This window comes from Hyalella azteca, unplaced genomic scaffold (assembly GCF_000764305.2).
Source record: "Hyalella azteca isolate HAZT.00-mixed unplaced genomic scaffold, Hazt_2.0.2 contig11506, whole genome shotgun sequence".
Classification (NCBI taxonomy): domain Eukaryota; kingdom Metazoa; phylum Arthropoda; class Malacostraca; order Amphipoda; family Hyalellidae; genus Hyalella; species Hyalella azteca.
Genome location: NW_025941501.1, coordinates 150055 through 173168, shown reverse-complemented (window position 1 = coordinate 173168; position 23114 = coordinate 150055). Strand labels below are relative to the sequence as shown.

The window sequence follows — 23114 nt, the reverse complement described above, 5'->3', positions numbered from 1 at the left end:
AAAATTAATAGTAATTCTACTAAAAGAAGAATAAATTGAATGAACAAAATTGACTTAAACAGGCCCCAGGCCTAACAACAACCATCAGCATGCAATAAACAGTCTACGTGCAATGGTGCAAATGCAATATCTACACATGACATAGCCTCAGATCAATGAGCTGTGTGTAACTGTAAGTGACTCATATCACCACACCAACTTTAAGTCAGTGCTGCCTTACTCCACAAACCACTACATCCAATAGTCAACGGTAATCTGGCTCTGCTCAACAGATTTTTACTCCACACCAACCTTTCTGCTTCTCACTTGTACCGTAAGTCTTAACCGCTGAGCCACACTCCACAGACCACTCTAGTCTCTGGCTAACAGTAAAGGGTGGTCAGGGTCACCGTCAGGCATTGTAGCCTGTAGGTTGTAGGTAGGGAATAGGGCCTGCTGCGCTCCAGCCAGACAGTCGGGCCAGTTGTACGCGGTATGCCAGCGCAGTGAAACAGTGCCTGACTGCCTGTGACGGAACGGCGCTGTTGTGGTGGGTGCTCTGTGTCAAAAGCCGTGAAAATGCCTGGCTGCGTCCTGCGTGAAGTACAGCCACGCTGCAGTTAAAGCAGTTTGGCGCTTTGACCACCGTTGACCGTCCACGGCTGTTGTTGCAATGGCTTGATGCTATTTGGCCTATTTACTCTGTACTCACTTCCATGAAGGGAAATGGCCACTATGGCATTAGGCACGTTATAGTGCAGGCTACTATGCCCTCAGGCATGATAACGATCGGGAAGGTATATGAATCTCACTCACTGTGGACTTTGGCTATGCTGACTTCTACGTAGCTTTCCACCCGTGACGGCGGAACCCGTCTTCGGCAGGCATCCCCACCGAAATTAGAAAATTCAACCGGATTGGCAATAACAAATTTCCTAAAACTCAGATTGCGATTTTCTAGATATTGAAATTAAAAAAATACCTATGATTCGAATATAATATAATTTGAGAAAATTTAAACTTTTCTTTTTGTCTTGCGTAATAATACGAAAATAACTGACAGAACTCAGCCTAAAAATTTCTAAATTTTATATTCCAATTATTCATTATTACTTAGGTTTATTTTTTTAGAAAACCCATACCTTCAATGCATGTTAAAAAACTCCTTCAGCAGCTGCAACTCGAAGTGTAGATAGATAAAAAAACACGTCCGGTTTACAGGCCATTCTCAAATTTAAATAATGCATTTCAGCCTTTACCTCAAAAATTTTAATTCATAATGGACTCTGGACTGAATCTCATGTTGAGGATACAATTTGCACAGAAAAAATTACTGTCAGTCATTTTATTATCTATTATAGTATTCAATGGAAGTCATACACTGAGTACAATAAAAATTTAAATAACAGCAACGAACACTACAAGACAGAAATGAAACGCCTTAATAAATATCATAGTAGCACTAGCATATAGTGCATTCTAATCCGTAGCACTACCGTACACAAAAATACGTTTTCCTGAAATTTCAGCTGCGTTATCAGCAGTAAAATTTAATTCCACAGCAAAATGTTATGCTATTATTTCACGCCGGTCTTGCAATCGTCACAACCTACAATGCATTAAAAGATGAGTCCTTGGAGTTTTCGAAATAAATACATTGAAACTTGAACCACCAAAATATTACTAGTCTCTTTATTGACTCTCTTACTGCTCTAGACAGTAACCAAAATTCAAAAAAAGCTTCATTGCATCAACATTTGGGTACACAAACTTTGAGTTAACATGAACTAGCAAAGACGAAGCTGATATTCTAGGTATAATTAATAAATAGATCCTGTTCACAATTTACATGTAAAACACGCATCCACTACAGTGAAATACTACGAGTAATGACTGCACCAGCTGTACAATGGAGAAATTTATCAGCCGTGGATGGAAGCAGCGATGAGGCAGGAGGAGTTCGAGAACATCGCTGAACGGAGATGCTTACGTAGGCTTTTGAGATCGCCCAGAGCTTTGGTTGAGCTGCTGCAGTGACTGCTATCGTTCCTTTGCCGCTCCATGCATTCCAAAAAGTTCTGTTATCAAACAAACAAGTTATTCATTAATCCATAGCAATAATAATATGAAAGTTCCGACCTCGCCAGCAAGCGGACAAAATAAAAAATAAAAACGCCGGATCCAATGTAAAATTCAATAGACGAAACAACGAAGTTGTAATTATATATTTACAATGAGACTCACTAGGAAAAGAGACATTTATGATGCGAACCTACCTTCCTCTGCATGCAGCGAGGCTCTGTCTGCAGGGAGTATACGGAGGAGGCAGAGTGCGACACGAGTCCCGTCTCCCTGGCGCACAGCATCAGGTCGCGGTACTGACAAGCGTTGTGCCCTAGAACTGCACGAGCAAAGTTACTAGAATAATAGTGCTGCATAACAGATGAGACAAGATCACGCTTATTGTGTGTACTGTCAAAGGAAGCCATTAGTACCAGAAACTTGATAATTCCAGAAAAGATCACAGTAGAAAAAAATTGATAACATGTATTAGAAATTAATAATGGCTACAAAACTCGCAGCACATATGAACTTGTGAATTAAGCCACCAAAATCAATTTCTTTTGGCTAATTTTTTATTACTTTTATTTATTTATTAATTTTTAAGCCATCAAATAAACGAGATTTCAAAAATCAAATATTTATGAGCGCTTGACGGAGTTTACATTTCGATTTACTTACACCGGCCAATAAGCTCAAGTTAGAAAACTCTGAACAGTGAACACAGCTCAAATTAATGTACAAATTTAGAAATCTCAACTCACGCATATTCGTGCTGTCCTGCTCAAACTGGACAATATCGATGACCATGTTGGATTCAGATGAGCTATTCCACATTTTCTTTCGTTTTCTCAGCCTGCGTTGCATCCTCCTTTCTCTTCTCCTTGCTCTCCTCTGTGCAATTCTTCTTCGTCGGCGATCGCTGCGCAATTTTCGTCGTTCTGCTTCTGCCAACTCGTTTCTAATTGCTGTAGTTTCATCGACCGCCACGTCAGCATCGCTGTTGTCTATACTACCGTTATTGTCGAGACCGGCTAGAGGATTCTTGCGTCTTCTTTCACGCTCTCTCATCTTCCTTCTGCGTTTTCGCTCTTCCCTCCTCAATTTTCGTCTCTCTCGTCTTCTCAAGATCCGTTCACGTCTATTTACTGAGCTTCTTCGCTCGCGATTCAAAATCTCTTCTAAGTCTTCTTCGATCGCTTCCAAATCCTTTTCGATCACTTTTCTATCTTCGTCTAGGTCTTCGAGTCGTTGGATTTCTCGCTCTAGCAAATTTTTCTCGAATTCTAGCCCCGCGGTAAGCTCTTGACTACCTAATTGCTTTTTGTAATTAAATTCATTTTTTTGATCGGAACTTGGCAGCGAGATTTTCTTCTGCTTCAATAAAAATGAGGATTCTTGTGCATTCTGAGAATTCCTCGAACGTCTATCCAGAGTATCTTGAGCTTGCAGTGTAGCATCTCTCGGAGAATAATTCGCATCTTGTTCATTATATTCACTGGTTAATTCATAATCCCCTTTAGTAGAATCCAAATGCGACCCCAGTTTCTGAGGCCTGTTCTCGCCTTTTTGTTTTCTTTTATGATTGGAGCGGAGCCCGCGTTGTTCAGAGACCGATGACTGCGCACGTCCGTCGCCAGGAGTAGTGCCGGAGTTTCTGTCGTGTAGATGACTGGGAGAAGTAATCTTCATGTGGGGATTGCCATTGAGGTCCTGGTCATGTGTGGTTGCCATGTGTCGAGGCCTGTGGAGGCCTTGAGCCTGCAGACGCGCGGCCAGACTTCGCCGGTCTCGCTGCCCGTCTGGTCTGAAACAGATGTCGGTTCTGGGGTCAAGAGATAATGATTTCCTTCCGATGAATAATTTGACTTCAACTCGTATAGGTAATTATGCCTGAAGTGCTTACTTCTGATACGAAGTGAGAGAAACATGTTTTTAAGCGAGGTATTATAGGAGACGCTCGTTTTTATTCCTAGAGAATAAACTAAGTAAATAATAAAAAAAAGTGAGAAAATTTAACCTCGCAAACCAAAATTTGAGCTTTTTTCATATTTTGCCGATTTTCATTGATCTATAAAATTTGATTGTTTCAAACATAATAGGTCAATTAGTAAATTCTGTAGTCCAATAACAAACCTTTACATATATAAAGAAACAACAGCTCTACTCACTCAATAGAGAGGACGGAAATCTTCTTGCCTTGCTGCCACGTGGACTTCCATGTGAAATGCTTGCCAGGAGGAGCTTTGGCCACCTCTTCGGCTACAGGAACCGGGTGCTCCTTCCGTAGTCTTCGGCTCTCAAAGAGGCCTTCACGTTCACGGCTGTTGTAGTTATTGCGATTTCGCCGAATTTCGGATGTTCCTTGATTTTGGTGGCTTGTGTAAGGCCCTTGATACCCATCAACCTCATGCAATTCATTAATTTCATCGCTATCATGAAGCTCCTGATGTTCTTGAGGCTCCAGATGTTCATGATTTGTGCGGGGCATTTGGAGTCCGTAAATCGCGTAGGGACGATGGTTGCCATGGGGCCAGAGGTCGCCACGGCGTCTGTGGTCCTCGTGAAGTCTTCGCTTGCGATGATGGCTGCGTAAAGAATTGTGCTTGCTGCTTACATCACGTCCAGAACGACGGACCAAATGTTTCTCATGAGTATACTCATCGTTTTCATAATCAAGAACATGGTCCATTCTGTGTAGCGATATTTTACTGCGATCATCATGAGATGAAAATGGATGGAGAAAGTACAACTCCGAGATGTTGACCTTGGCGCTTGCGTTTCGATTGCGATGGCCATCATGAAGCGCCGATGTGTTATTAATATTAAAGATAAGCTGCGAAGGGTTCCGACTTAGAGTTAAAATTTCTTCCGAATTAGTAGTAACTAGATTTAGAGATATAAAAATTAAGAAAGAAATTATAAACAAATTAAAATTATATAGGAATCTCGTCTCTGGACGGTGTTTATAAAAATTTCGGTAAACGTAACTTAGAAGTAAAGGTTTAGAACGCCATTCAGGTTCAGTTTTGTGGCTCATGTCACATCCAGTATTAGCTGGATTAAAAGTTAATGCTTCACTACAACTAAATTCTAGTTCATGGGAAGTATAATTTAGATCCCTGGAACTGTGAGATCGGTTACAGGCAATAATGTCACGCCGAATGTCGCCATTAGGGTCGTTAATTGTCCTCGGAGAATGTACATCAAGGAGGATATCGATGCAGTTGTTGTTCTCAGGGAAGGAACAACAGCAGTCGGAGTTGCTGGAAACTTTGCGAGTTCTTTTCATGAAGTTCTCTCGACATGAGAAAGCAAGCGGCAAGGCTGGCGTTGGCTGCATGTCTGCAAGAGAAATAGAACTTTGAGGTATTGCACATATAATTATGTTTCAAAGTAGCAAGCTCAGCATTTAGTTGACATTATTAATGACGATAAAAAAGTTACAATAGAGATTGTTACGAAAAGATTCGAAATTGAGTTATGTACTTGGTAATCTTTGAAATTATTCGAAATTATTTGAATGGCTACATTAAATTTAAGGTCATTAAGTGAATCCAAATATAGGCATTTTTATTAATAAATTGAATAACTAAAAATATACTATGTATTAATAGATAATGAATGAATTAAGCAGAAGTAAGAACTATTATTTTGCTATGCTATTGACAATTAAATCACCCGATACTATGTACGTTTGCATATGATCAGTCTGATACGTTTCTATCAATGACATGCATCAACAAGTGACTGGTTTGGCGGTGAAACATAAAGCTGAATTCATAATTGCTGCATCACGACTGAGTTCCAACGTCGCCTCTTATTTATTATCTCATAAATGTTTATAATAGCGTTTATAAAGATGGCAATTGAGATATATAGGGCTTGAGTCGGCAGCTTGTTCGCGTCAAATCTTACTTGAAGTGTGAGCGAATATCGAAAGGTTCAAGTGGAATTTCGTCGGAGTTTGCCGTTCATATCAATGTCTTCCTAAAATTGAATTTGAGCAGAGGTACAAAAGCGCGAGGAGAGTCTGTTTGAAGTTAAACTGGAGTGTGAAGTTCGGAGAGGCTGCTGAAACATTTTTCAGCTCGATGATTTTTTTTACAATCGTACTTTTCATATTATCATGTCGCAGTTTCTTCCATATGCAATAAAAATTCAAAATAAGGTCACAAAATCAGTTAGCATTCTCCAATGTAATTAACTATACACCGATCAGATTATTTTTCATCTTCAAATTTCAACAGTACCAGGCACGGCGTTGAGTTTGAAACCGTCTGCATAAACTTTAACGTAAAATAGATAAAGTTTCATTTAACTAAAGAACATTTTACAAGAATTTGGATCCAAAATATTAATTGATTCAAATATTTTCGAATCCAACACGTCACCGACGAAACATATCTATTTTCAGCAATTTATTACACCGCAATGCTCTTATTTTGAGCAACACACACGATCGATGTTACACCTATGACCAGGAAAATTACTCAGAACTTAATGTTCAATTACAACATTATAATAATGATATTATGAGTAGCGAGTTCTAAGTCCTACCACCCAAATAACGTATAATTTCGCAAAATTGCATATAGCCATTGCACATTCCCACAGTTTGAGTCTTAAAATATAAAATAGTTTTCGGGAGAATCCGCCGTAGCCAATAGGTTTATTGGACTTCAATCTCATCACATCACAGTTCTAAACTTGCGAAGTCTGCGGACAAATTCTCGAGACGTTGCCATGAGAGGCTCGTAGACCGGTAAGTGTCATGACCTGCACGGTCGTATCCTGACTTTCATATATGCTCTCCAGTTACCTATAACTTGGTGATGCTGCTCATAACGAGACTCTTGAGTATCCATTAGCCCTGAGAAAGTTTTTATAGACCCTTATCTCGCCCGCACGCGGTGCTGCTTCCACTTCGCTATATAGCGGAAGAAGATCCGTGCCCTCGGAATTGCGAAAAAATGAGGGAAGCATTACAACACACTTGAGTACGGTACTGGCACGACCGAGGGGCGCCGCGCGACAGCCATTATTCGCAACAATTTGAAGATTTATGAGGAAACAATTGCAAAGAAATTGCACTTACATGACTCGATAGCGTCGTAACTTCCCACGCTTTTAAATGAATTGCGGGGAACTGACATAGTTGTCCACCAGTTTTTCATTTATATAATAGATGACATAAAACTAAAATAATAATTTATTATACATCATAAGTTTGTATTCTATCTATGACGTTGTCAAACTGTATACATGTTTCTTTGACAGATAAATAACCGGAAATTTTCCGAACTATCAATGAATATGGTGAAGATAAAGATAGTTTGAAATTCATTTTACAACCCAATCACATATTAACTGAAAGAGACACAATGCAAACCTGACGAGATCTACTTCTATAAGGTTATTAATTTTCTCGACATTGCAGCCGGAAATATTGCTTCTACTTTAATGACATTAAAGGTGATGTGACATAAGAAATGTTTCAGAATTAATGGCTCTCTTCATTTGAATTTTCATCCATAAACGTGATGAAAATTGCTGGACATTGTTAATGCAACCATATAATGGAAAACGAAGTATTTAACTTAATTTTAAGAATATATCATTCATCGGGCATTATTTCATCCTGAGTGGAATTTTTTCCCAGTTAAAAAGGTACATTCCCGTGAGCAAAATAAATTGTTTCTGTTGACATTAATCAAGGAAACTAAAGCAATAGAAGAAACTCGAGCGTGCAATCAATCCAGGGTGAGCAAAAGGCGAGCAAATTGACCAGCCAATCAAGGTTGAGAAAAAGACTGGCAACTCTTGTGAGGGCGAGGACGAAATAAAGGAAATTGTCGGCCAATATATCGCAGACGAACGAGGTCTACATACATATATTTTTTATTGTTTTTGAGACGGGGAAAATCACCTGTGCTGTTTGAAGCTCAAAATGAATATTAAAATATGTAGGAGAATATCAAAAGTCTTGACAGCAATGTAAACGTACGGGGATAGTAATTATGAAAGGGTGATTAATAAATAAGAACGTACTTTATGGAATGTCCTTTTTTACCAATAAGTTATAAGAAATTCTGTTCCGTTTTAATTTAAGGAAGACTATGAAGATTAAGTTTGAATAGTTGTTAACTTCTAGGAAAAGGAATTAACAGTTAAAAGAAGCTTGGAAAGAGGTGACAGATTGTGCATTCTAGATTGCTGTATAATGTACAGCATAATATGTGCATTTTCTCTCTTGATTAACTTGATTTAATGCATGGAATGGGCCCCTAGTCCTGTTAATGCATGCTAATTCACTTCTTTGGTTGGACCCAACATTGCAAAGTCGTCTATGACGCATTAGCACTTTGGCCTTATTTCTGGCCTAAAACCTTAACCTTAACCTTATTACTAATTAACTTATTTACTAAATTAGCTGAGTTGGGCCAACCTATTACTAACCATTGCACATTGTATCGAAATCAAACCTCTGAATGGCATCTGTGCCACTTCTAAATGGAGCCATCGGCAATAATTCAGAAGGTTGGTTAATCAATACTTGTTCGCAATTAACTATATATACGATTATATATGACATATTGTTCAATTAAGAAGCCCATTGTATTTTAATGTAATTCAAGAAGTTCTTTTTGTTACGTTACAGTATAACGACTCGCATCACACGTCACCCATTCTGCGGGAACTTTGTCGTACGGAACGCCTCGTCTGTTTGCTGCTGCGTGCTGCCGTATTTAGTTTCGCAAGGTTAATGCTGGGAATCAAATTCACTGTCAAATCATATGTCGATAAATTGGAATACAGAATATGATCACATAAAGCATCCTTGAAACTAAGTTTATCAGTTAATCAGACTGTATTCTTTCTCTGGTTGCAGTTGCTCCACTGCTTCATCAGTTCTCAATTCTTTTGCCTTCAAAAACCTTCGAAGATTTATCCTGTGGATTCTCAAATAAAGTTTATCAGCGATTATATTCGTGTAAATTCCTTACAAAGTCCTCGTCGATTTAATCAAGAAAAGCCTAACATCTCTTATCGAATAATATAAAAATTTATAACTATTGTGAGATGAAATGTCTGGCAACCTGAATGTTAGGAATATTCACTTATAAATCGAGGATCCTATAACCGGAACTGATTCACCAAAATCTTCTTGTTATCATCATCCACTTCACAATCATTCAGAAACCCATTTTTGATGTGACCAACGTAGCTGAATGAAATCATGACCAGCATCGCTAGGGCTGCCCTAGATCGCCCGGCATTATAGATCTGTGCTCTAGCATTCTAGGAATTGATGTTCTAGGCCTCTATAGGTGACACACTCAGCGACCTTCAACGCATCCAAGCCTCCATACAATTCTTGATAAAATCCCCTCGACAGTCCGAGGATCAATAGACTTCAATCGAGGGTACGAATCCTCATTTGTAATGTGATTGCATTCTATTGAAGGTAAATTGTAAACCAAACTTTCGCTTTACAATAAGACAGCAGGAAATTTGTCATATCACAATTAAATTCCGGACGCGGATGTATAATATTTAATAAATGCATTGTAATTAATGAAACAGTGGTAGCGAGTTTAAGCGCATTAGAGACTCGGTGGCCACTGATGCTCCTGTTTTATTTTAGTGGCTAATGTAACTGGTTCGGCTCAATAAGTTCAACTGAATCCATGTTTTGTGTTACAAAAATATGAAAACTGTCTTTTTTAATAAATGTAGAGATGTCTAAGAGAAAACCGTAATGAATAAAATTTATCTTTTTCAAACTGGAAAATAATCCTTGCTTGTAAATTTTTCGATGATGTAAACGAATTTTCGTCGCAAACTCTTGATGTTCATCTGTTTATCTCCTGACAAGCTCGTACGTGAAGAAGCAGTCGAGTTGTGAAAAAGTTAACAAATCACCGTAGACTTTAGGGCGGTCCATAAATAGCTCTGCCGTTGACCTATTACGATCAATGCCTTTGAGCACGAGCATCGGTAAATGTCAAAAACCTAATCATTGTCTTTCTATGGCCAAGTAAAGTATTGTCCGCTTCATCCAATAAAATTCAGCGGGAGAATTGAATAGGATAAGGTTGCAAGGAAGCTATCGCGTTGCACTTAAAATCTTGAACGTGCATCGGTGCCATTGATACCCATAGACAAAATGACACTAATATTTGCAGCTGATACAACAGAACAAATTCAAAAACATAATTGATGTCTTAGAAGCGCTAGGCCTGAGATGCAACTCAGAAGGTCTCAGGAATTTTGATACAAATACGAGTGTAGTGCCGCGAGACACCCGTTGTACTGCGACCTGGTATCTCACATATACCAGGATCCCTGAGGCATAACTGATGATTGTCATGATGATGCAGCAGTGCACCATATACCAGGATATCGTTCATCAGTGACGTAGTATGAAGCATAATCAGGATATCGTTGATCAGTGACGTATTATGAAGCATAATCAGGATATCGTTAATCAGTGACGTATTATGAAGCGTAATCAGGATATCGTTGAGCAGTGACGTATTATGAAGCGTAATCAGGATATCGTTCATCAGTGACGTATTATGAAGCATAATCAGGATATCGTTCATCAGTGACGTATTATGAAGCATAATCAGGATATCGTTAATCAGTGACGTATTATGAAGCGTAATCAGGATATCGTTGAGCAGTGACGTATTATAAAGCGTAATCAGGATATCGTTCATCAGTGACGTGGTATGAAGCGTAATCAGGATATCGTTAATCAGTGACGTATTATGAAGCATAATCAGGATATCGTTCATCAGTGACGTAGTATGAAGCGTATTGGTTACGCAGGAAGCTAGACTCGTGACGTCACATCCAGGCGACGCAGCGGTCACGTCACTCATATGAGTCAGCCCTGCCCCACGCACTCATCGTCGTATGAGTGACGTCGTGCATGAGTCAACTGATCTCTGTTATCAGTGATAAGGAGTTGCCTTATAATAATTATTCATAGAATTATTGGAGTGTTAATACGATTGCGTGTCCAAATTGCCGATGAATTCAAGTCTCAGTTTTTTTTTCGGATATGAATGGTAAGGATTTGATTGGTTAATTTCAAATAGAGCCGGAATAATCATTTTGCTTGTGATTGTTATGTGACAAGGGTGACATTTTCATTTAATTTATGAATGATTATAAGAAAAACTTGTTTGAAGATGACATTATTATGAGTTTTATGCGTACCGTGATAAGTTACAAATTCATGCAAATATAGAATTAACAGAGTCTTCTATGAAATAAAAGTCGCAGCCAGGTTTCTGAAGATAATCGTTTAGAGCCAAAAAGTTTTCTAACGGAAATGGAAGGTGCGCCGGTCTCATTTTAACTTGCCTACTACTTAAAAAAATCTTTCAGGGGAAAACATCCATTCCTTTAACTGCTCATTTTAGACGCTGGTTGTTCCACTTGGGAAAAAAATCATGAGATCTTTTATGTTGAGCGAACGATGCATTGCGAGAAAGCTTGAGGTTCATGTCAGCGAAGTTTAAGGATAAACTTAACGCAAGTGAAGACATGAACGCTGCTTTTTGGAAGACTGATGCTGAACATTACAGTGCAAGAGGCAGAGAAAAGTGGCTGAACGGTTCAGGATTTATGTATGAACAGAGAAACGTAGGGTACCAGTCCAGGATTTATGTAGGAAGTAGGAGATGAACGAGTCGCTGAGGGAGCGAGTCAAGTGGATATACGATAGCAATAGGCAAAGTAGGCGCAGTTATTGAGAGGGGCACTTCAGTAAATGCTTCATCAGCCATTACTTGTGACTTGGGAAGAACTTGTTGCTAACGATACCTCACTTGTTATGAAATGCGTTATAGTCGTGAGATTATTTCATTGAAATAAACGGTTAAGCAAAAATTGTAAGGACTCTGAAAAAATGACATTTTGGGACAAACGATAATAGAAAATCGTGGTTGATAACATCATATTAAAATGAAATAAAATTCAACTATTTATCAACGGGAAGGTGACGCCAATTTTGTAAAGAAAGTATAATATGATCTTTTTCATAAAGTAATTGATGTTTGTTAATGCGAGATGTAACACAAATGCTGGAAAGAGAATCAATACAGACGGACTTCTGCGCCGACGGATCCTTAATTAGTTGTAACTTTATTGTCTAAGGAATTAGTGAGTTGAAGTTAAGTAACTTGAGGCCCTGCCGTAATGAGACTTGGACTATAATCAATACTACAATTGCTGCCGTGCGGGATCAAACGTTATGGCATTGTCATTTTCCAGAGAGTGACTCGTCGTGCTCGACCTGCGATGCTGTGTCGGGAGGTATTCACATATTCGATGCGCAGTTGTGGACAAGTTCAACTGTGAAATATCGCTTTATAACGTAATTTTTATCATTCGTCGATTTTTCAGTTTTTTTTGTCGCTTTGGCTTCGAATCCTATTTATAGTTAACTCTCTACCGCCTGACATGAGTAACCGGAGCAATATTGTCACAAGCCTAAGTACTTCCTAAAAAGGAAACGTTCTAGTGAACGCAAGTTGACTAGCACTGATGGTTGCCGCCACGTACGATAACTTTAAAATGTTCTCTGTTGCGTACAGACGTCTTCAAGTAGCTATACAGCCTATACTCAATAGTTTACGTATAATTTAAGTTGAAATTATGTTCCCGGAGAGTGACACAAGGCGGTAGTGGGTTAATTAGAAGCAAGCAGACCATATCACGGCTTGTTAGACGTAATTAGGACCTAAACGACAGACAATTTGCGTAGTCAATTTCGGAAGACATACAATACCTTATATCAGTAATTAGATACAAGTACTCGAATTATTTGATTTATTAATAAATTTTAAGCGCCAATAAATTTGATACTAATTCGCATCAATTTTACTTAGTGCTAGATTTTAAACGCCAATAAATTTACTAGTTTAAGGAAATATTCACTAAGATAGCGAACGTCCCGACAGCATCACACGCTCTATGTTTCAGCAGCTAAGGAAGGTTTGGGCTCTTGCGTGGCCTATTGCGTGGGCTATTGCGTGGGCTGTTGCATGGCCTATTGCATGGCCTATTGCGCGGGCTGTTAGGTGGGCTGTTGCACGGAATGCAACATGGCCTATTGTGTGGGCTGTTGCGTGAGCTGTTGCGTACCCTACTGCGTAAGCTGTTGCATGGCCTATTGCTTGGGCTGTTGCATGGTCTATTGCGCGAGCTGTTGCGTGGGCCGCAACATAAGCTGTTATTGGCTGCGTTCTAGGGCACCTGCCGACTCAGCAACGCTCGGCCGCCTAGCCGCTGCTCCAGGGATGTCGCGGTTTTTCCGCTACAATGAAAAATTTTAAGCGGACTGCAATGGCGATAGCAGCACAGCATTGCAATGTGCTTGCGAATTCAACAAGCGTATGATGTAAACTACCGAATTTGTAGAATTTTTGATATTAAAAATATATGAAAATGTAATCTGTAATTATAGAAGGGTCGTCGAGTCATTAAAAAAAACAAAAACACATTTCGTAAACAACTTATTTAGGGAAAAAATTTGTTTGTTGTTTTTATCTATTTTTAGGAATGTGAAAACTCCACCCAATTTTCACATCGTGCAGAAAACAATTCTTTGCAGAAATCCAACTGTCTACTTCGGTTATTTTAAGAGAATGAAACAGCAGAATAAATTTTTTTGCCTGACTTGGAGATGCAAATTCTTGTCGTAAACACGAACAATCCGCGCGCCAACAACATTTTACGACAGCGCCGGTGCGTGCCCGAGAGGTTGTGCGGCCATGCGCATGATTATGGAATTGCATGAAAATGAATTAAATAATTAATGACTTATTCGTGGTCAGCATAAATTGCGACGATGAATTATGCGGCCGGAAATTCTCTCGCTTATCATTATCACCCGGCGCGTACCATTATGCGCAGGCCCATAAGGACAGGTTAACCTAAGGTGGTAAAAACTTTCCCTCCTGTTTATCCTGAGTCTCAAAAATAAAAGCACACCAACGAAACTTTTTTAAGCAAATGAATTATCACAACTAAATACGGATATATGATATATCTAAACATTAAAGCAATCAAAATCATACATGGCCATTGCATAACTGCGATGGGCGTTTATTAGCAAGCAAAATTGAACACTCACCTTCCGTTTCCTTCCAACAAGAAGAATGTTTATACGTTCTTGAAATTTGTAGGATTTGCTTCCATCAAGACATGTATGAATTACTTGAAAATTATTTCTTCAAAAAAGTTTTAATAGCATGACAGCAATTAAATGGAACACTTGATAAAAAAAACTAAAATAACATCTAGCTAATCGGCACGGAATTTCTACAGGGTATCGAAGTCAGCTTTCTGAGAAGACCAAATGGAGAGCGGCACATGACCACATGCGACCAGAGCTTCCTTCAGACTGAGCGGTCGCTACTCGCTTCAGCGGCGCTGACTCCCGCCTCCGCCACCTTTCATCAATGTAAACTTATTGTGATAATTTCCTCAAGTATCAATGATAAAACTAATAAAGTTATTTCCCGTTTATCAGCAGGTTCTTTCAGAGAAACGGGTGTTATCACTTGTTCTATTTTTATTGGGAACGGAAATTTCTTCTGATATCGACAGGATGAGAACGCACAACGAAATACAAGAGGATGTCTGAACTAAGTGATAGAAACTCCAAAATTCGAATCGTTGATGTATTATCATTTAAACATTCTATGGAATGAAAATCATCGTACAAATTTAATTTCGAAATAATAATATTTCTAAGATTATTAATTAGAAATTATTTCTAATCAATAATTTCTCTCTATATCGAAGGATATTTTCGGCAAGATATTCTGATTAGGGAAATATCACACAATTACAAGCTAGTAAGTAATAAGAAAAGTGAACGCGTTGAGAGTCTAGGAGGTGCGTGAAGAGGCAAGGCTCTGCAGCGGGAAAGGTTCGGTCGTGAGGGGCTGTGAGCCATGCATCGGAAACCCTGCCTTATTTGGGTGCGTCCGATATACTACAAGTAAATTACTATCATTTCTTCTGCATCTGATACACAGGAAGAATTAAAACTGGGTATGATTCCTCATCAGTTAATGGTAAATATCTGCGTTAAATTGAATGAGAAGGACATAGTCTAATCGATGAATTTAGACTTTTGATAGATTATATCCCTGCAACTGGATTTTAGCAAACGACGTAGCTACACAAGTACAGATAATTGAAAACAGCGGCCACACACGCCAGTGACGCACCTATTCCAGATATTCAAGATAAGCATCAAGGTGCCGACAGCTTTTCATGAGAAGTGCAACGTCATGACGCTCTTTGATCATGCAAGGCTTAAATTGATTCATTAAGTAGCTCTAAACAATGCTATTGTATTGAACTTAATAGGCATCCTTGTGGCCCTAGTCTCTGTATTCCTTAGCCTTCAGTAAGACTGCTGGTCATGCTGTAGCGAGGCCTAAAGCTTATCCTGGACAGGCGTTTGAAGGCTGATGTGATATGCTTACAGGTGCGAGTAGTGCCACCATTACCATATATACTAGGGTGATGCTATACTTCCAACCATATACGTACTTTCAATGCGTAATTTATGAACAAGGTTGGGTTGTTTGCGGATGTTTTCTAAGTCTGCGATCACCCACTAATCTTTACCTGCTCCATGAACAGCTGATATAAAATTTGATTTGATAGGTTCCCTAATGGTATCAATGTTGCTAGGCGTTTGCCCACTCAAAAAGTTTCGTCGAGCTTATCTGGACTTGTGTGTGGCAACGAATTATTTAAACGGAACAATACCCGGTAAAGTTCCTAGCAATATTTTCATAAATCAAAAAGAAAATATTTCAAGCTTCTTTGTTGAAATAAAACGTAAGAGTAGTCTGTTCAGTGTTCATGGTCAATGATTATAAATAATTTCAGCTCGGCATCCGCTAATCGCAGTCGATGCTTCAGAACAGTGGATATGGCAGCGCTTTTGAGAATAGGAAAAACTGTTTCATTCCGCCATTTGTTTGAGATATTTTTCTTGTAATCGATTGAATGTTAAATAGAATAGGTTCTAATAGAAAAATAATATATATCCTTGGAAACGGTGTGTGACATCAAAACAGTACTTGAGAATGAAGGCCTAAATCAATATCACATGAGTTTGGACGCTGCTTGCGTGCTGCTGCTTCTACGCATCAAACAGATCCCTCATATCAGCATCGAGTCACCTGTTAGTTCATAATATAATTTGGAGTTTTCTTTGCACACGATTGGTCGTCACACTCTTTCACATCGTATTTGAGACGCGCGTTGCTTAGCAACTCAATGAACGTCTTGAAACGAATTGTCTGATCATAACCGCTCAGCACATTTCTTAGGAAGCTACAAAAAAAAACTATCTCAATTTACTTCCAAATGTAGTAAACTTCCAAAGATTATAGAATTCGATTTTCCTAAATAATTGAATACCACACTAAGCTATATTCTCATGTCTTTAGCTCTCGTTTTTATGAGTACGAGCTCTTTACTTGTCATTCTTAGGTGCCACAAGACCAAGTTGTTCAGTACACGTAACCGCAGGTCGTTCGATGTCCTCTTGGCGCTCTTCCGGAAATTCCTGCAATATCGACGTCTGGCCCTGCAACGGATCCAGCGTGCTGTCGCCTACGCAATTTGTCTGCAGAGGTCGTTGCCGGGGCGAGTCTGCTGTTATTTTTACTTTTAAATGCATTTACATGATACGCTGCTTGACAAAAAAATACTTGGTGATTAATTATCACTTAAAACCATACCTGCTGTATTATTCTGAATTTTAGTTCCAATTTTTATATTGAACAAAAATTACATACATTATAAGCTTTGGACGTCCTAATAATACGAGTATGAACACAGAAATATCCCGGTCATGTCTACTGAACGTCGTAGCTAAAAATGTCAAGTTGAGTTCCGGATATTTTCTTGGAGCACCGCGCATCTCAAGCACCTATTTATATACGCTTGAATAATAGGACCTTTTCTACAGAAAACGTAATGTAAATAATTTCGTAATAAATGTTTAATTAATAACTAATTATTATTAGTAGCATTAAGTAGTTTAATTAATACTAATTAGCCCAACAAAAGTGGCAGTAAGCATTGATGGAATTTCAATCGTAGGTTTCCGAGGTTTAAAGGTTTTAAATCATATCAATCTAGTCTGTTGGCAATTAAAAAGCTTTTTTTATTTGTCGATTCAACCATGAATCTCTGTGGCGAACTAAGTAACTAACTCTGTATAACAAATGTTGAATTAAATGTCATTTAAAAACTGTGACATTTAATCTTGTCCACAGCAGTGTCAATAGTCAATGACGGAATTTAAATAATGATTAATACGAATTATGATTAGAAGGAGTTCGAGTTCCTCCGTGTCATACCGTTTATTTAGCCATACATAGAGAATTAATTAATAATAAAATTCGATAAGGGAAGTCCGAAAGGAAACATTTCGTGTCGTCGAAGAATGACAAACTTTTTACTATTTCTCCCATATAATTTTTAGTCGCCAAATTATACCTTACAAAAAGTTAACTTTCATGTCGGAGTACTTCAACTTCCATGGACACCACGGAACTTTCACGGGCATCGCGCGACTGATTCGCAATGAAGAGTCTAAACTCGCCTAAGAATTCCTCCCCAAACTTCATCTCTGACAAGACGGCAACAAGAATGAAGTTGTTGAACTTCGAAGTAGTCGGAATTTTTCTTTGGAACAAAGTTGGGCTCACGATTCCAAGATGCTCACGATTCCAATTATCCAAGTCTCTGTAAAAAATCAGAAACTATTGATCAATATCTAAATGGTGTTAATACAAACGATTGAAACCTCTTGATATTTTTATTAAGATCTATTTGAAAAGTGTACATAGCGTAAATTCATCTTTAAATGAATTTTAGAGGCCCTGTACCGAAATTTAAAACTCTTTCTCAAATGATTTCGAAGCAGCAACACACGCATTATCCTCTCATTAAAATTAATGCAGCATTAATTATATTTCCAAAAAGATTCCAAAATTCCCAGGAAATAAAATTGGGCAGTGAAATCTCGTATTAAAGCGCACAAATTTAAATGCAATATTCTTAGCTGGATATCCGGCGGCGAGCTCCCCAGCCTGCAGATGAGCTGCCGTCGCATTGTTATTTCTTTGCAAGAGAAGCCTCAAGCTGTGTAAGGTCCGAGGATATTTCTCGCTTACTCTGCCCGCTCTTTTTTATGCAGATTTGGTGCTGGAATATTACAAGGAGCTTGTACAGCCACGCGGCCTCTGCCATTTGCGCTGCGCTGTAATCCGCGTGAGAAGTGACAGCTGAATCCTGCGCTGGTGCCGGTGCTGTCAGTGCTGCTGCTGGTGCTGTCAGTGCTGTTGCTGCTTCTGGTGCTGTCAGTGATGCTGCTGCTGCTGTCAGTGCTGCTGCTGGTGCTGTCAGTGCTGCATGCTGCTGCTGCTGCTGGCAGTGCTGCTGCTGCTTCTGGTGCTGTCAGTGCAGCTGTTGGTGTTGTCAATTATGCGGATGTTGCTGGTTTTGGCTTAGCTGTATTGCCTGTAGTTCCAGGAATTTTTACAGCATCCAAACGAATAAAGTTTCACATATTTTGGCAGGGCGCCTATCCCTAAACATTATTTTGGTGAGGAAATGCTTTGACTTAACAGTTGAGATATAAATTGAGGCATTCGATTAAGATTGGTGTTTACCCAAGTTTATAAATTGTTAAGTATTTGTACAGATTACTCCCTGCCAGCAAAGTACAGTAAATAAGTAAATATGGCTCGTGAGATTCCTATATATGTCACTCGTGCGCAGCCACGACATGAGATGCTAGACACGACTCCTGAATACCGACGCCATGAGTGTACACATTAGGTCCAGCGTGAACACGTCTTGCAGCAGTCGTCACTACGCCCTGTTTAAAATATTACGAGCATGCGGCATCGTTAATCCATACGTTCACAGCTCAGAAAGCATACAGCTTACGTTGTATGCTCAGGAGTATACAAAAACGGAAATGAAAATTTACATTTCGATCAAATTACATACGACTGCCGTGAGAACTTCTGAAGATGCATTCCTTGCGAGACTCTGTGTATTGTGAAGACAAAGGACGGGAGGTCTCAGGTTGCCAGCCTAAGTCTGCGGGCAAACATCCTGACCATTCGTGTAAACTATTTTTCGGAAGCCCTCAGGTTTCTTTGCTTACGCTTACGAGTGCATTTGCTGCGTGTGTATGATGCATTGCGGCCGGAAACGCGTCGTCGTAGCAGGCTGGGAATTCTCGACATGCAATGAATGCTCCGATGTGGCTAGAAGCTTGTTGCTACAGAGGCAAGAAGCATTTACATTCTACCCCGTTTTCCACAATAGAAAATTTCATTCACAAATTACGAAGTATTTATTGTTTTTGAATACACGTGTTGCCCGCAAAGCAGGGTTAAATAATATGTAGGTTGTAAAATAATGAATTAGGCGTCATTCAAAGAAAAAACAGATTCATGATCAGAAAAAAAAAACAGTTCAAAGCTTACAGCCGCGATGTCGAGGGAGGCAGCATAACAAAACGTGTATGCAAAATCTCGGGTCCTGCCAAATCCTGAACGGACGGCTGATCATTTTACTTGGAAGTTAAATAAAATAAAAATAAATAATTTTCGTTCTATTTTACTGCGTGCATAATGCGCTCCCAAAGAAGAAATAGTCTATAAGCCTAACTCAGTATCTGTTGAGTTAAAGTATTAACCTCATTAATTATACGTACCGATTACGCGGCCTTTATATGTACACTTATTACTGTGTTCATAATCTTGCTCAATGTTTTTTTATAAACGACGTTTGGAAGAAAGCGACTGATTGATGGTAGGCAATTGTATACAATTTGATTTTTTTACTAGAATAAGACATGGCGTTTTGAGGCTTAATTTTGACAGCAGTTCGGGTTCAAGTGAAGATTAACAGGTGCCTCTGAAAAAATGTTAGGAAGCTTCGCAACATCCTTTTGTTGCAATAGTGCGTCTCTTCCAGAGGTTGCTCATGTTGTTCCTTTATGTTAATTATTCTTATCCATGGATTAAAATTACTGCCCAAAAAACGAGACATAATAACATGAGCGGTAACTGAGGTTTGGTATGATAACGCTAATAAAAGATTAACTTTTTCACTTGTTCATATAATAATTTTATCGGAATATGAACAGCGTATAAAATTGATTTTCCTCATGTTTCAGGAATATGATTCGCTATAATTGACGTGACTTGGAGAATGAAATCATCAAAGCATATGATTATCTGTGGATTTATTTCAATGCTGATGGCTTTGCAATAATATTGGAGAATGTAAAAGGCCTTCTAAATTTCAAATATTCGTATTACTAAAATTATACGAAGGCTCACGCAAACATGGGCTCGATTATTTACGTAATAGCGCGCTTGTAATGATCCCCTCATGCATGCATCCCGCTATCAGCAGACCTGAATTTTCTCGCTGTCTTTGCGCGAGTTTTTTAATGTGAAGATGCCGGCAATAGCATTTTTATTACAGCCGCTCGCCGACCGGTGAGAACGACCGGCTGGAGTATTCGTTCAATATTGGGCATTCATTGCTAAAGAAAAAACTGCTCTTCAAAACTCTTATTGGGTCGAGCGCGCGGCATGTTTTTGCTCAGAAAATAAGCTCGTATTATTTACTGGAACAAAAGAAACGCTGCGCTGATATTGCGGAATATTTTTAACGGTGTAAGAGACTGGTGCTTGTCTGCGGTGAGCATAGGAGGCTCGTCCGCTATTGAGAATTTGCTCGTCTTATTCTGACCATGGAGAATTTTCCGGTAACTTTTCAAAATTTTCAAATATAGATATCAAGATTTTTTTTTAGAAAATGTGAGTTTTGTACCGGGTCTTTAAGCCTTACCGTGTAAATTTGAATATAAAGCTTGAACTTCGATTAAAGTTCTTTACACTCGTATTTATTTCTTAAAATGTATAACTTACGTCAACCGCATCCTTTCTTCACGGGATAAAAATCATCATTGATTCGTTTCACCGGACTTTTTAAATAAACTCGGGTAACAGAAAATTATTCATACGTCACTGCACCCAACAAACTGCACCTGCTAGGCGTCTGAAAATTTCGTGTGCAGTTAAGGAAATACGTCAAGATATAAATAGTAATATAATAAATCGGCGTCCTCGAACTCTTAAACTCATCTCCTACTTCTTCTTTCTTGTGGACGATATAAATAAGTTTCAATTACAGAGTCGAACGAAAATAGGTATAGAAGCAGCATACGGACAGACAGATCTATAAATTTTGACGGTGGAGCTTTTGGAAAGAATATCAAATAGCAATTCCCGACTGACATAATTATTTCTTCGAGATAATAAACATACAATTCATCACAATTTAGTTGAAAGTGATGGATGAGTTCGTAGTTGAAATAATAAAGTTTAACCACTAATTCAGTTAATAAGCAAATATTAGTGTAACTATGGATGACTCAGCCTTTGAGCTTTGTATTAAGCAGGTTTTGGGAGCTTGCAGTTAATGTATTACAATGGTATATATTTAGAAATTGATACAGAAAAAAGTGAATATTAGTATATTTGTCTGTATCAATGATCGCGATATATATTCAGGACTGACGATAACTGAAAACTCAAAGCTAACCCGAAATAAGTATTCTATGCAGTGTATTTAGAGACGGTATAGAATTCGCTCAAAATCCCTTAGTCATGGTTTAATAGGCTAATTATGTTGTTATTTGGGAATGATATAAACTATTAGCTGCATCTTCACAAAGTTTCTTAATATTATCTATAAATTGAAAATACCTGATATGGATAAAAATGTGCTCTTTGAGGATGGGATTGTGTATTTGAAAAAAATTGGTGTGAACCACCAAATGAAGCTTAAAAAAGATAGCAAATTTTGGTGAGAGCTTCTCACGGCTTGGCTGCTTTTATCGAATCATTTTTTGTTCATTTCTATTCATTAATAGAAGCCCTTGAGCCCGTAGTGTTCGCGGATTGCGCATCAATCTGTCCCCTAGCAGTTTCGATGGATGAGCCAAGCTTCGTAAAAACTCATGCAAGTCTCACGTATCTGCATGAGAATGGCGCGTCTCGCAGCCGCTGCAGGATTAACTGAAAAAAATAAAGCTTGCTCACAGATAAAATTTTGCGTTAATAAATCTAAAAATTGAAGCAATCTTTCACACTAAAATCAGGAGATGGTCCTCCCAGGCTAAAATTTTTTATTTATAAAGTCAATAAGATGAAAGATCATACAATTTATATTAACAACTTACTGTACATCGTATGTATGTTGTGTCTCAATTAAAGTAATCATCTTATGAGAATTGAAGGCAGATTATCTGTCCCTATCGCATAGTTCATGGCAGATCGACCATGAATTGCTAATTCTTAATATCTTTCAGCGGTTGGTAACAATTACGATAACAAGGAATTAGTTCTAATAATTAATAAATGAAGAAACACTTAACTGCATCTTTGAGCACATGTATGTCTTTGAGCAAATGTATGGAAGTCTTTTTTGACGTGCGCGCGGCAAGGTCACGGTGGTGGCCAAAGTTTCCGCAGCTCCGGAAACAGATTGCCGTCCATGAAATTTTACGGCGCGTCGGCGACAGCGATGCAAGAGGTACGGCCGGCAAGTCGGAAGAGAGAGGCAGGAAAGGAGCGCATTTCACCGATGAAGGTAAATTCAATGGAAAATTGAAGAATTTTCTATATAGTTTTATCCTGGCGAATGTGTAAATTTTGAATCGATTTGCAGAAGTAGTGTTAATATCTGTTAATTATTTTTGAAGAGATACTGTACAATCTTCCTGATTATTCATGAAAATTTTTAGCAGGTTTAGCTAGCTCTGTGTCAGATGTCATTGTCTTGGGATGAAATACTTGAATAATATTCAGATATTTTAAATTGTTTACATCAGATGTCTGAAATTATTTTTTCGAATCATTTTAATTCTATGAAACAAAGAACGGGTGCTGGAATCAAAGGAATCCAAAGACTGTTGTCTT

General features: G+C 38.6%; 1 protein-coding gene across 1 annotated transcript; it reads right to left on the bottom strand.

Moving 5' to 3' along the window:
- Positions 1 to 1365: 1365 nt before the first annotated feature.
- Positions 1366 to 14449, bottom strand: LOC108674775 (trichohyalin). Its single transcript, XM_018162746.2, has 5 exons — positions 14195 to 14449; positions 4212 to 5385; positions 2805 to 3847; positions 2256 to 2380; positions 1366 to 2057 (listed from the first exon to the last, which is right to left on the bottom strand). Exons 2-5 carry the CDS (start codon positions 5381 to 5383, stop codon positions 1902 to 1904), a joined length of 2496 nt encoding a protein of 831 aa, XP_018018235.1. The 5' UTR covers positions 5384 to 5385; positions 14195 to 14449; the 3' UTR covers positions 1366 to 1901.
- Positions 14450 to 23114: the final 8665 nt, after the last annotated feature.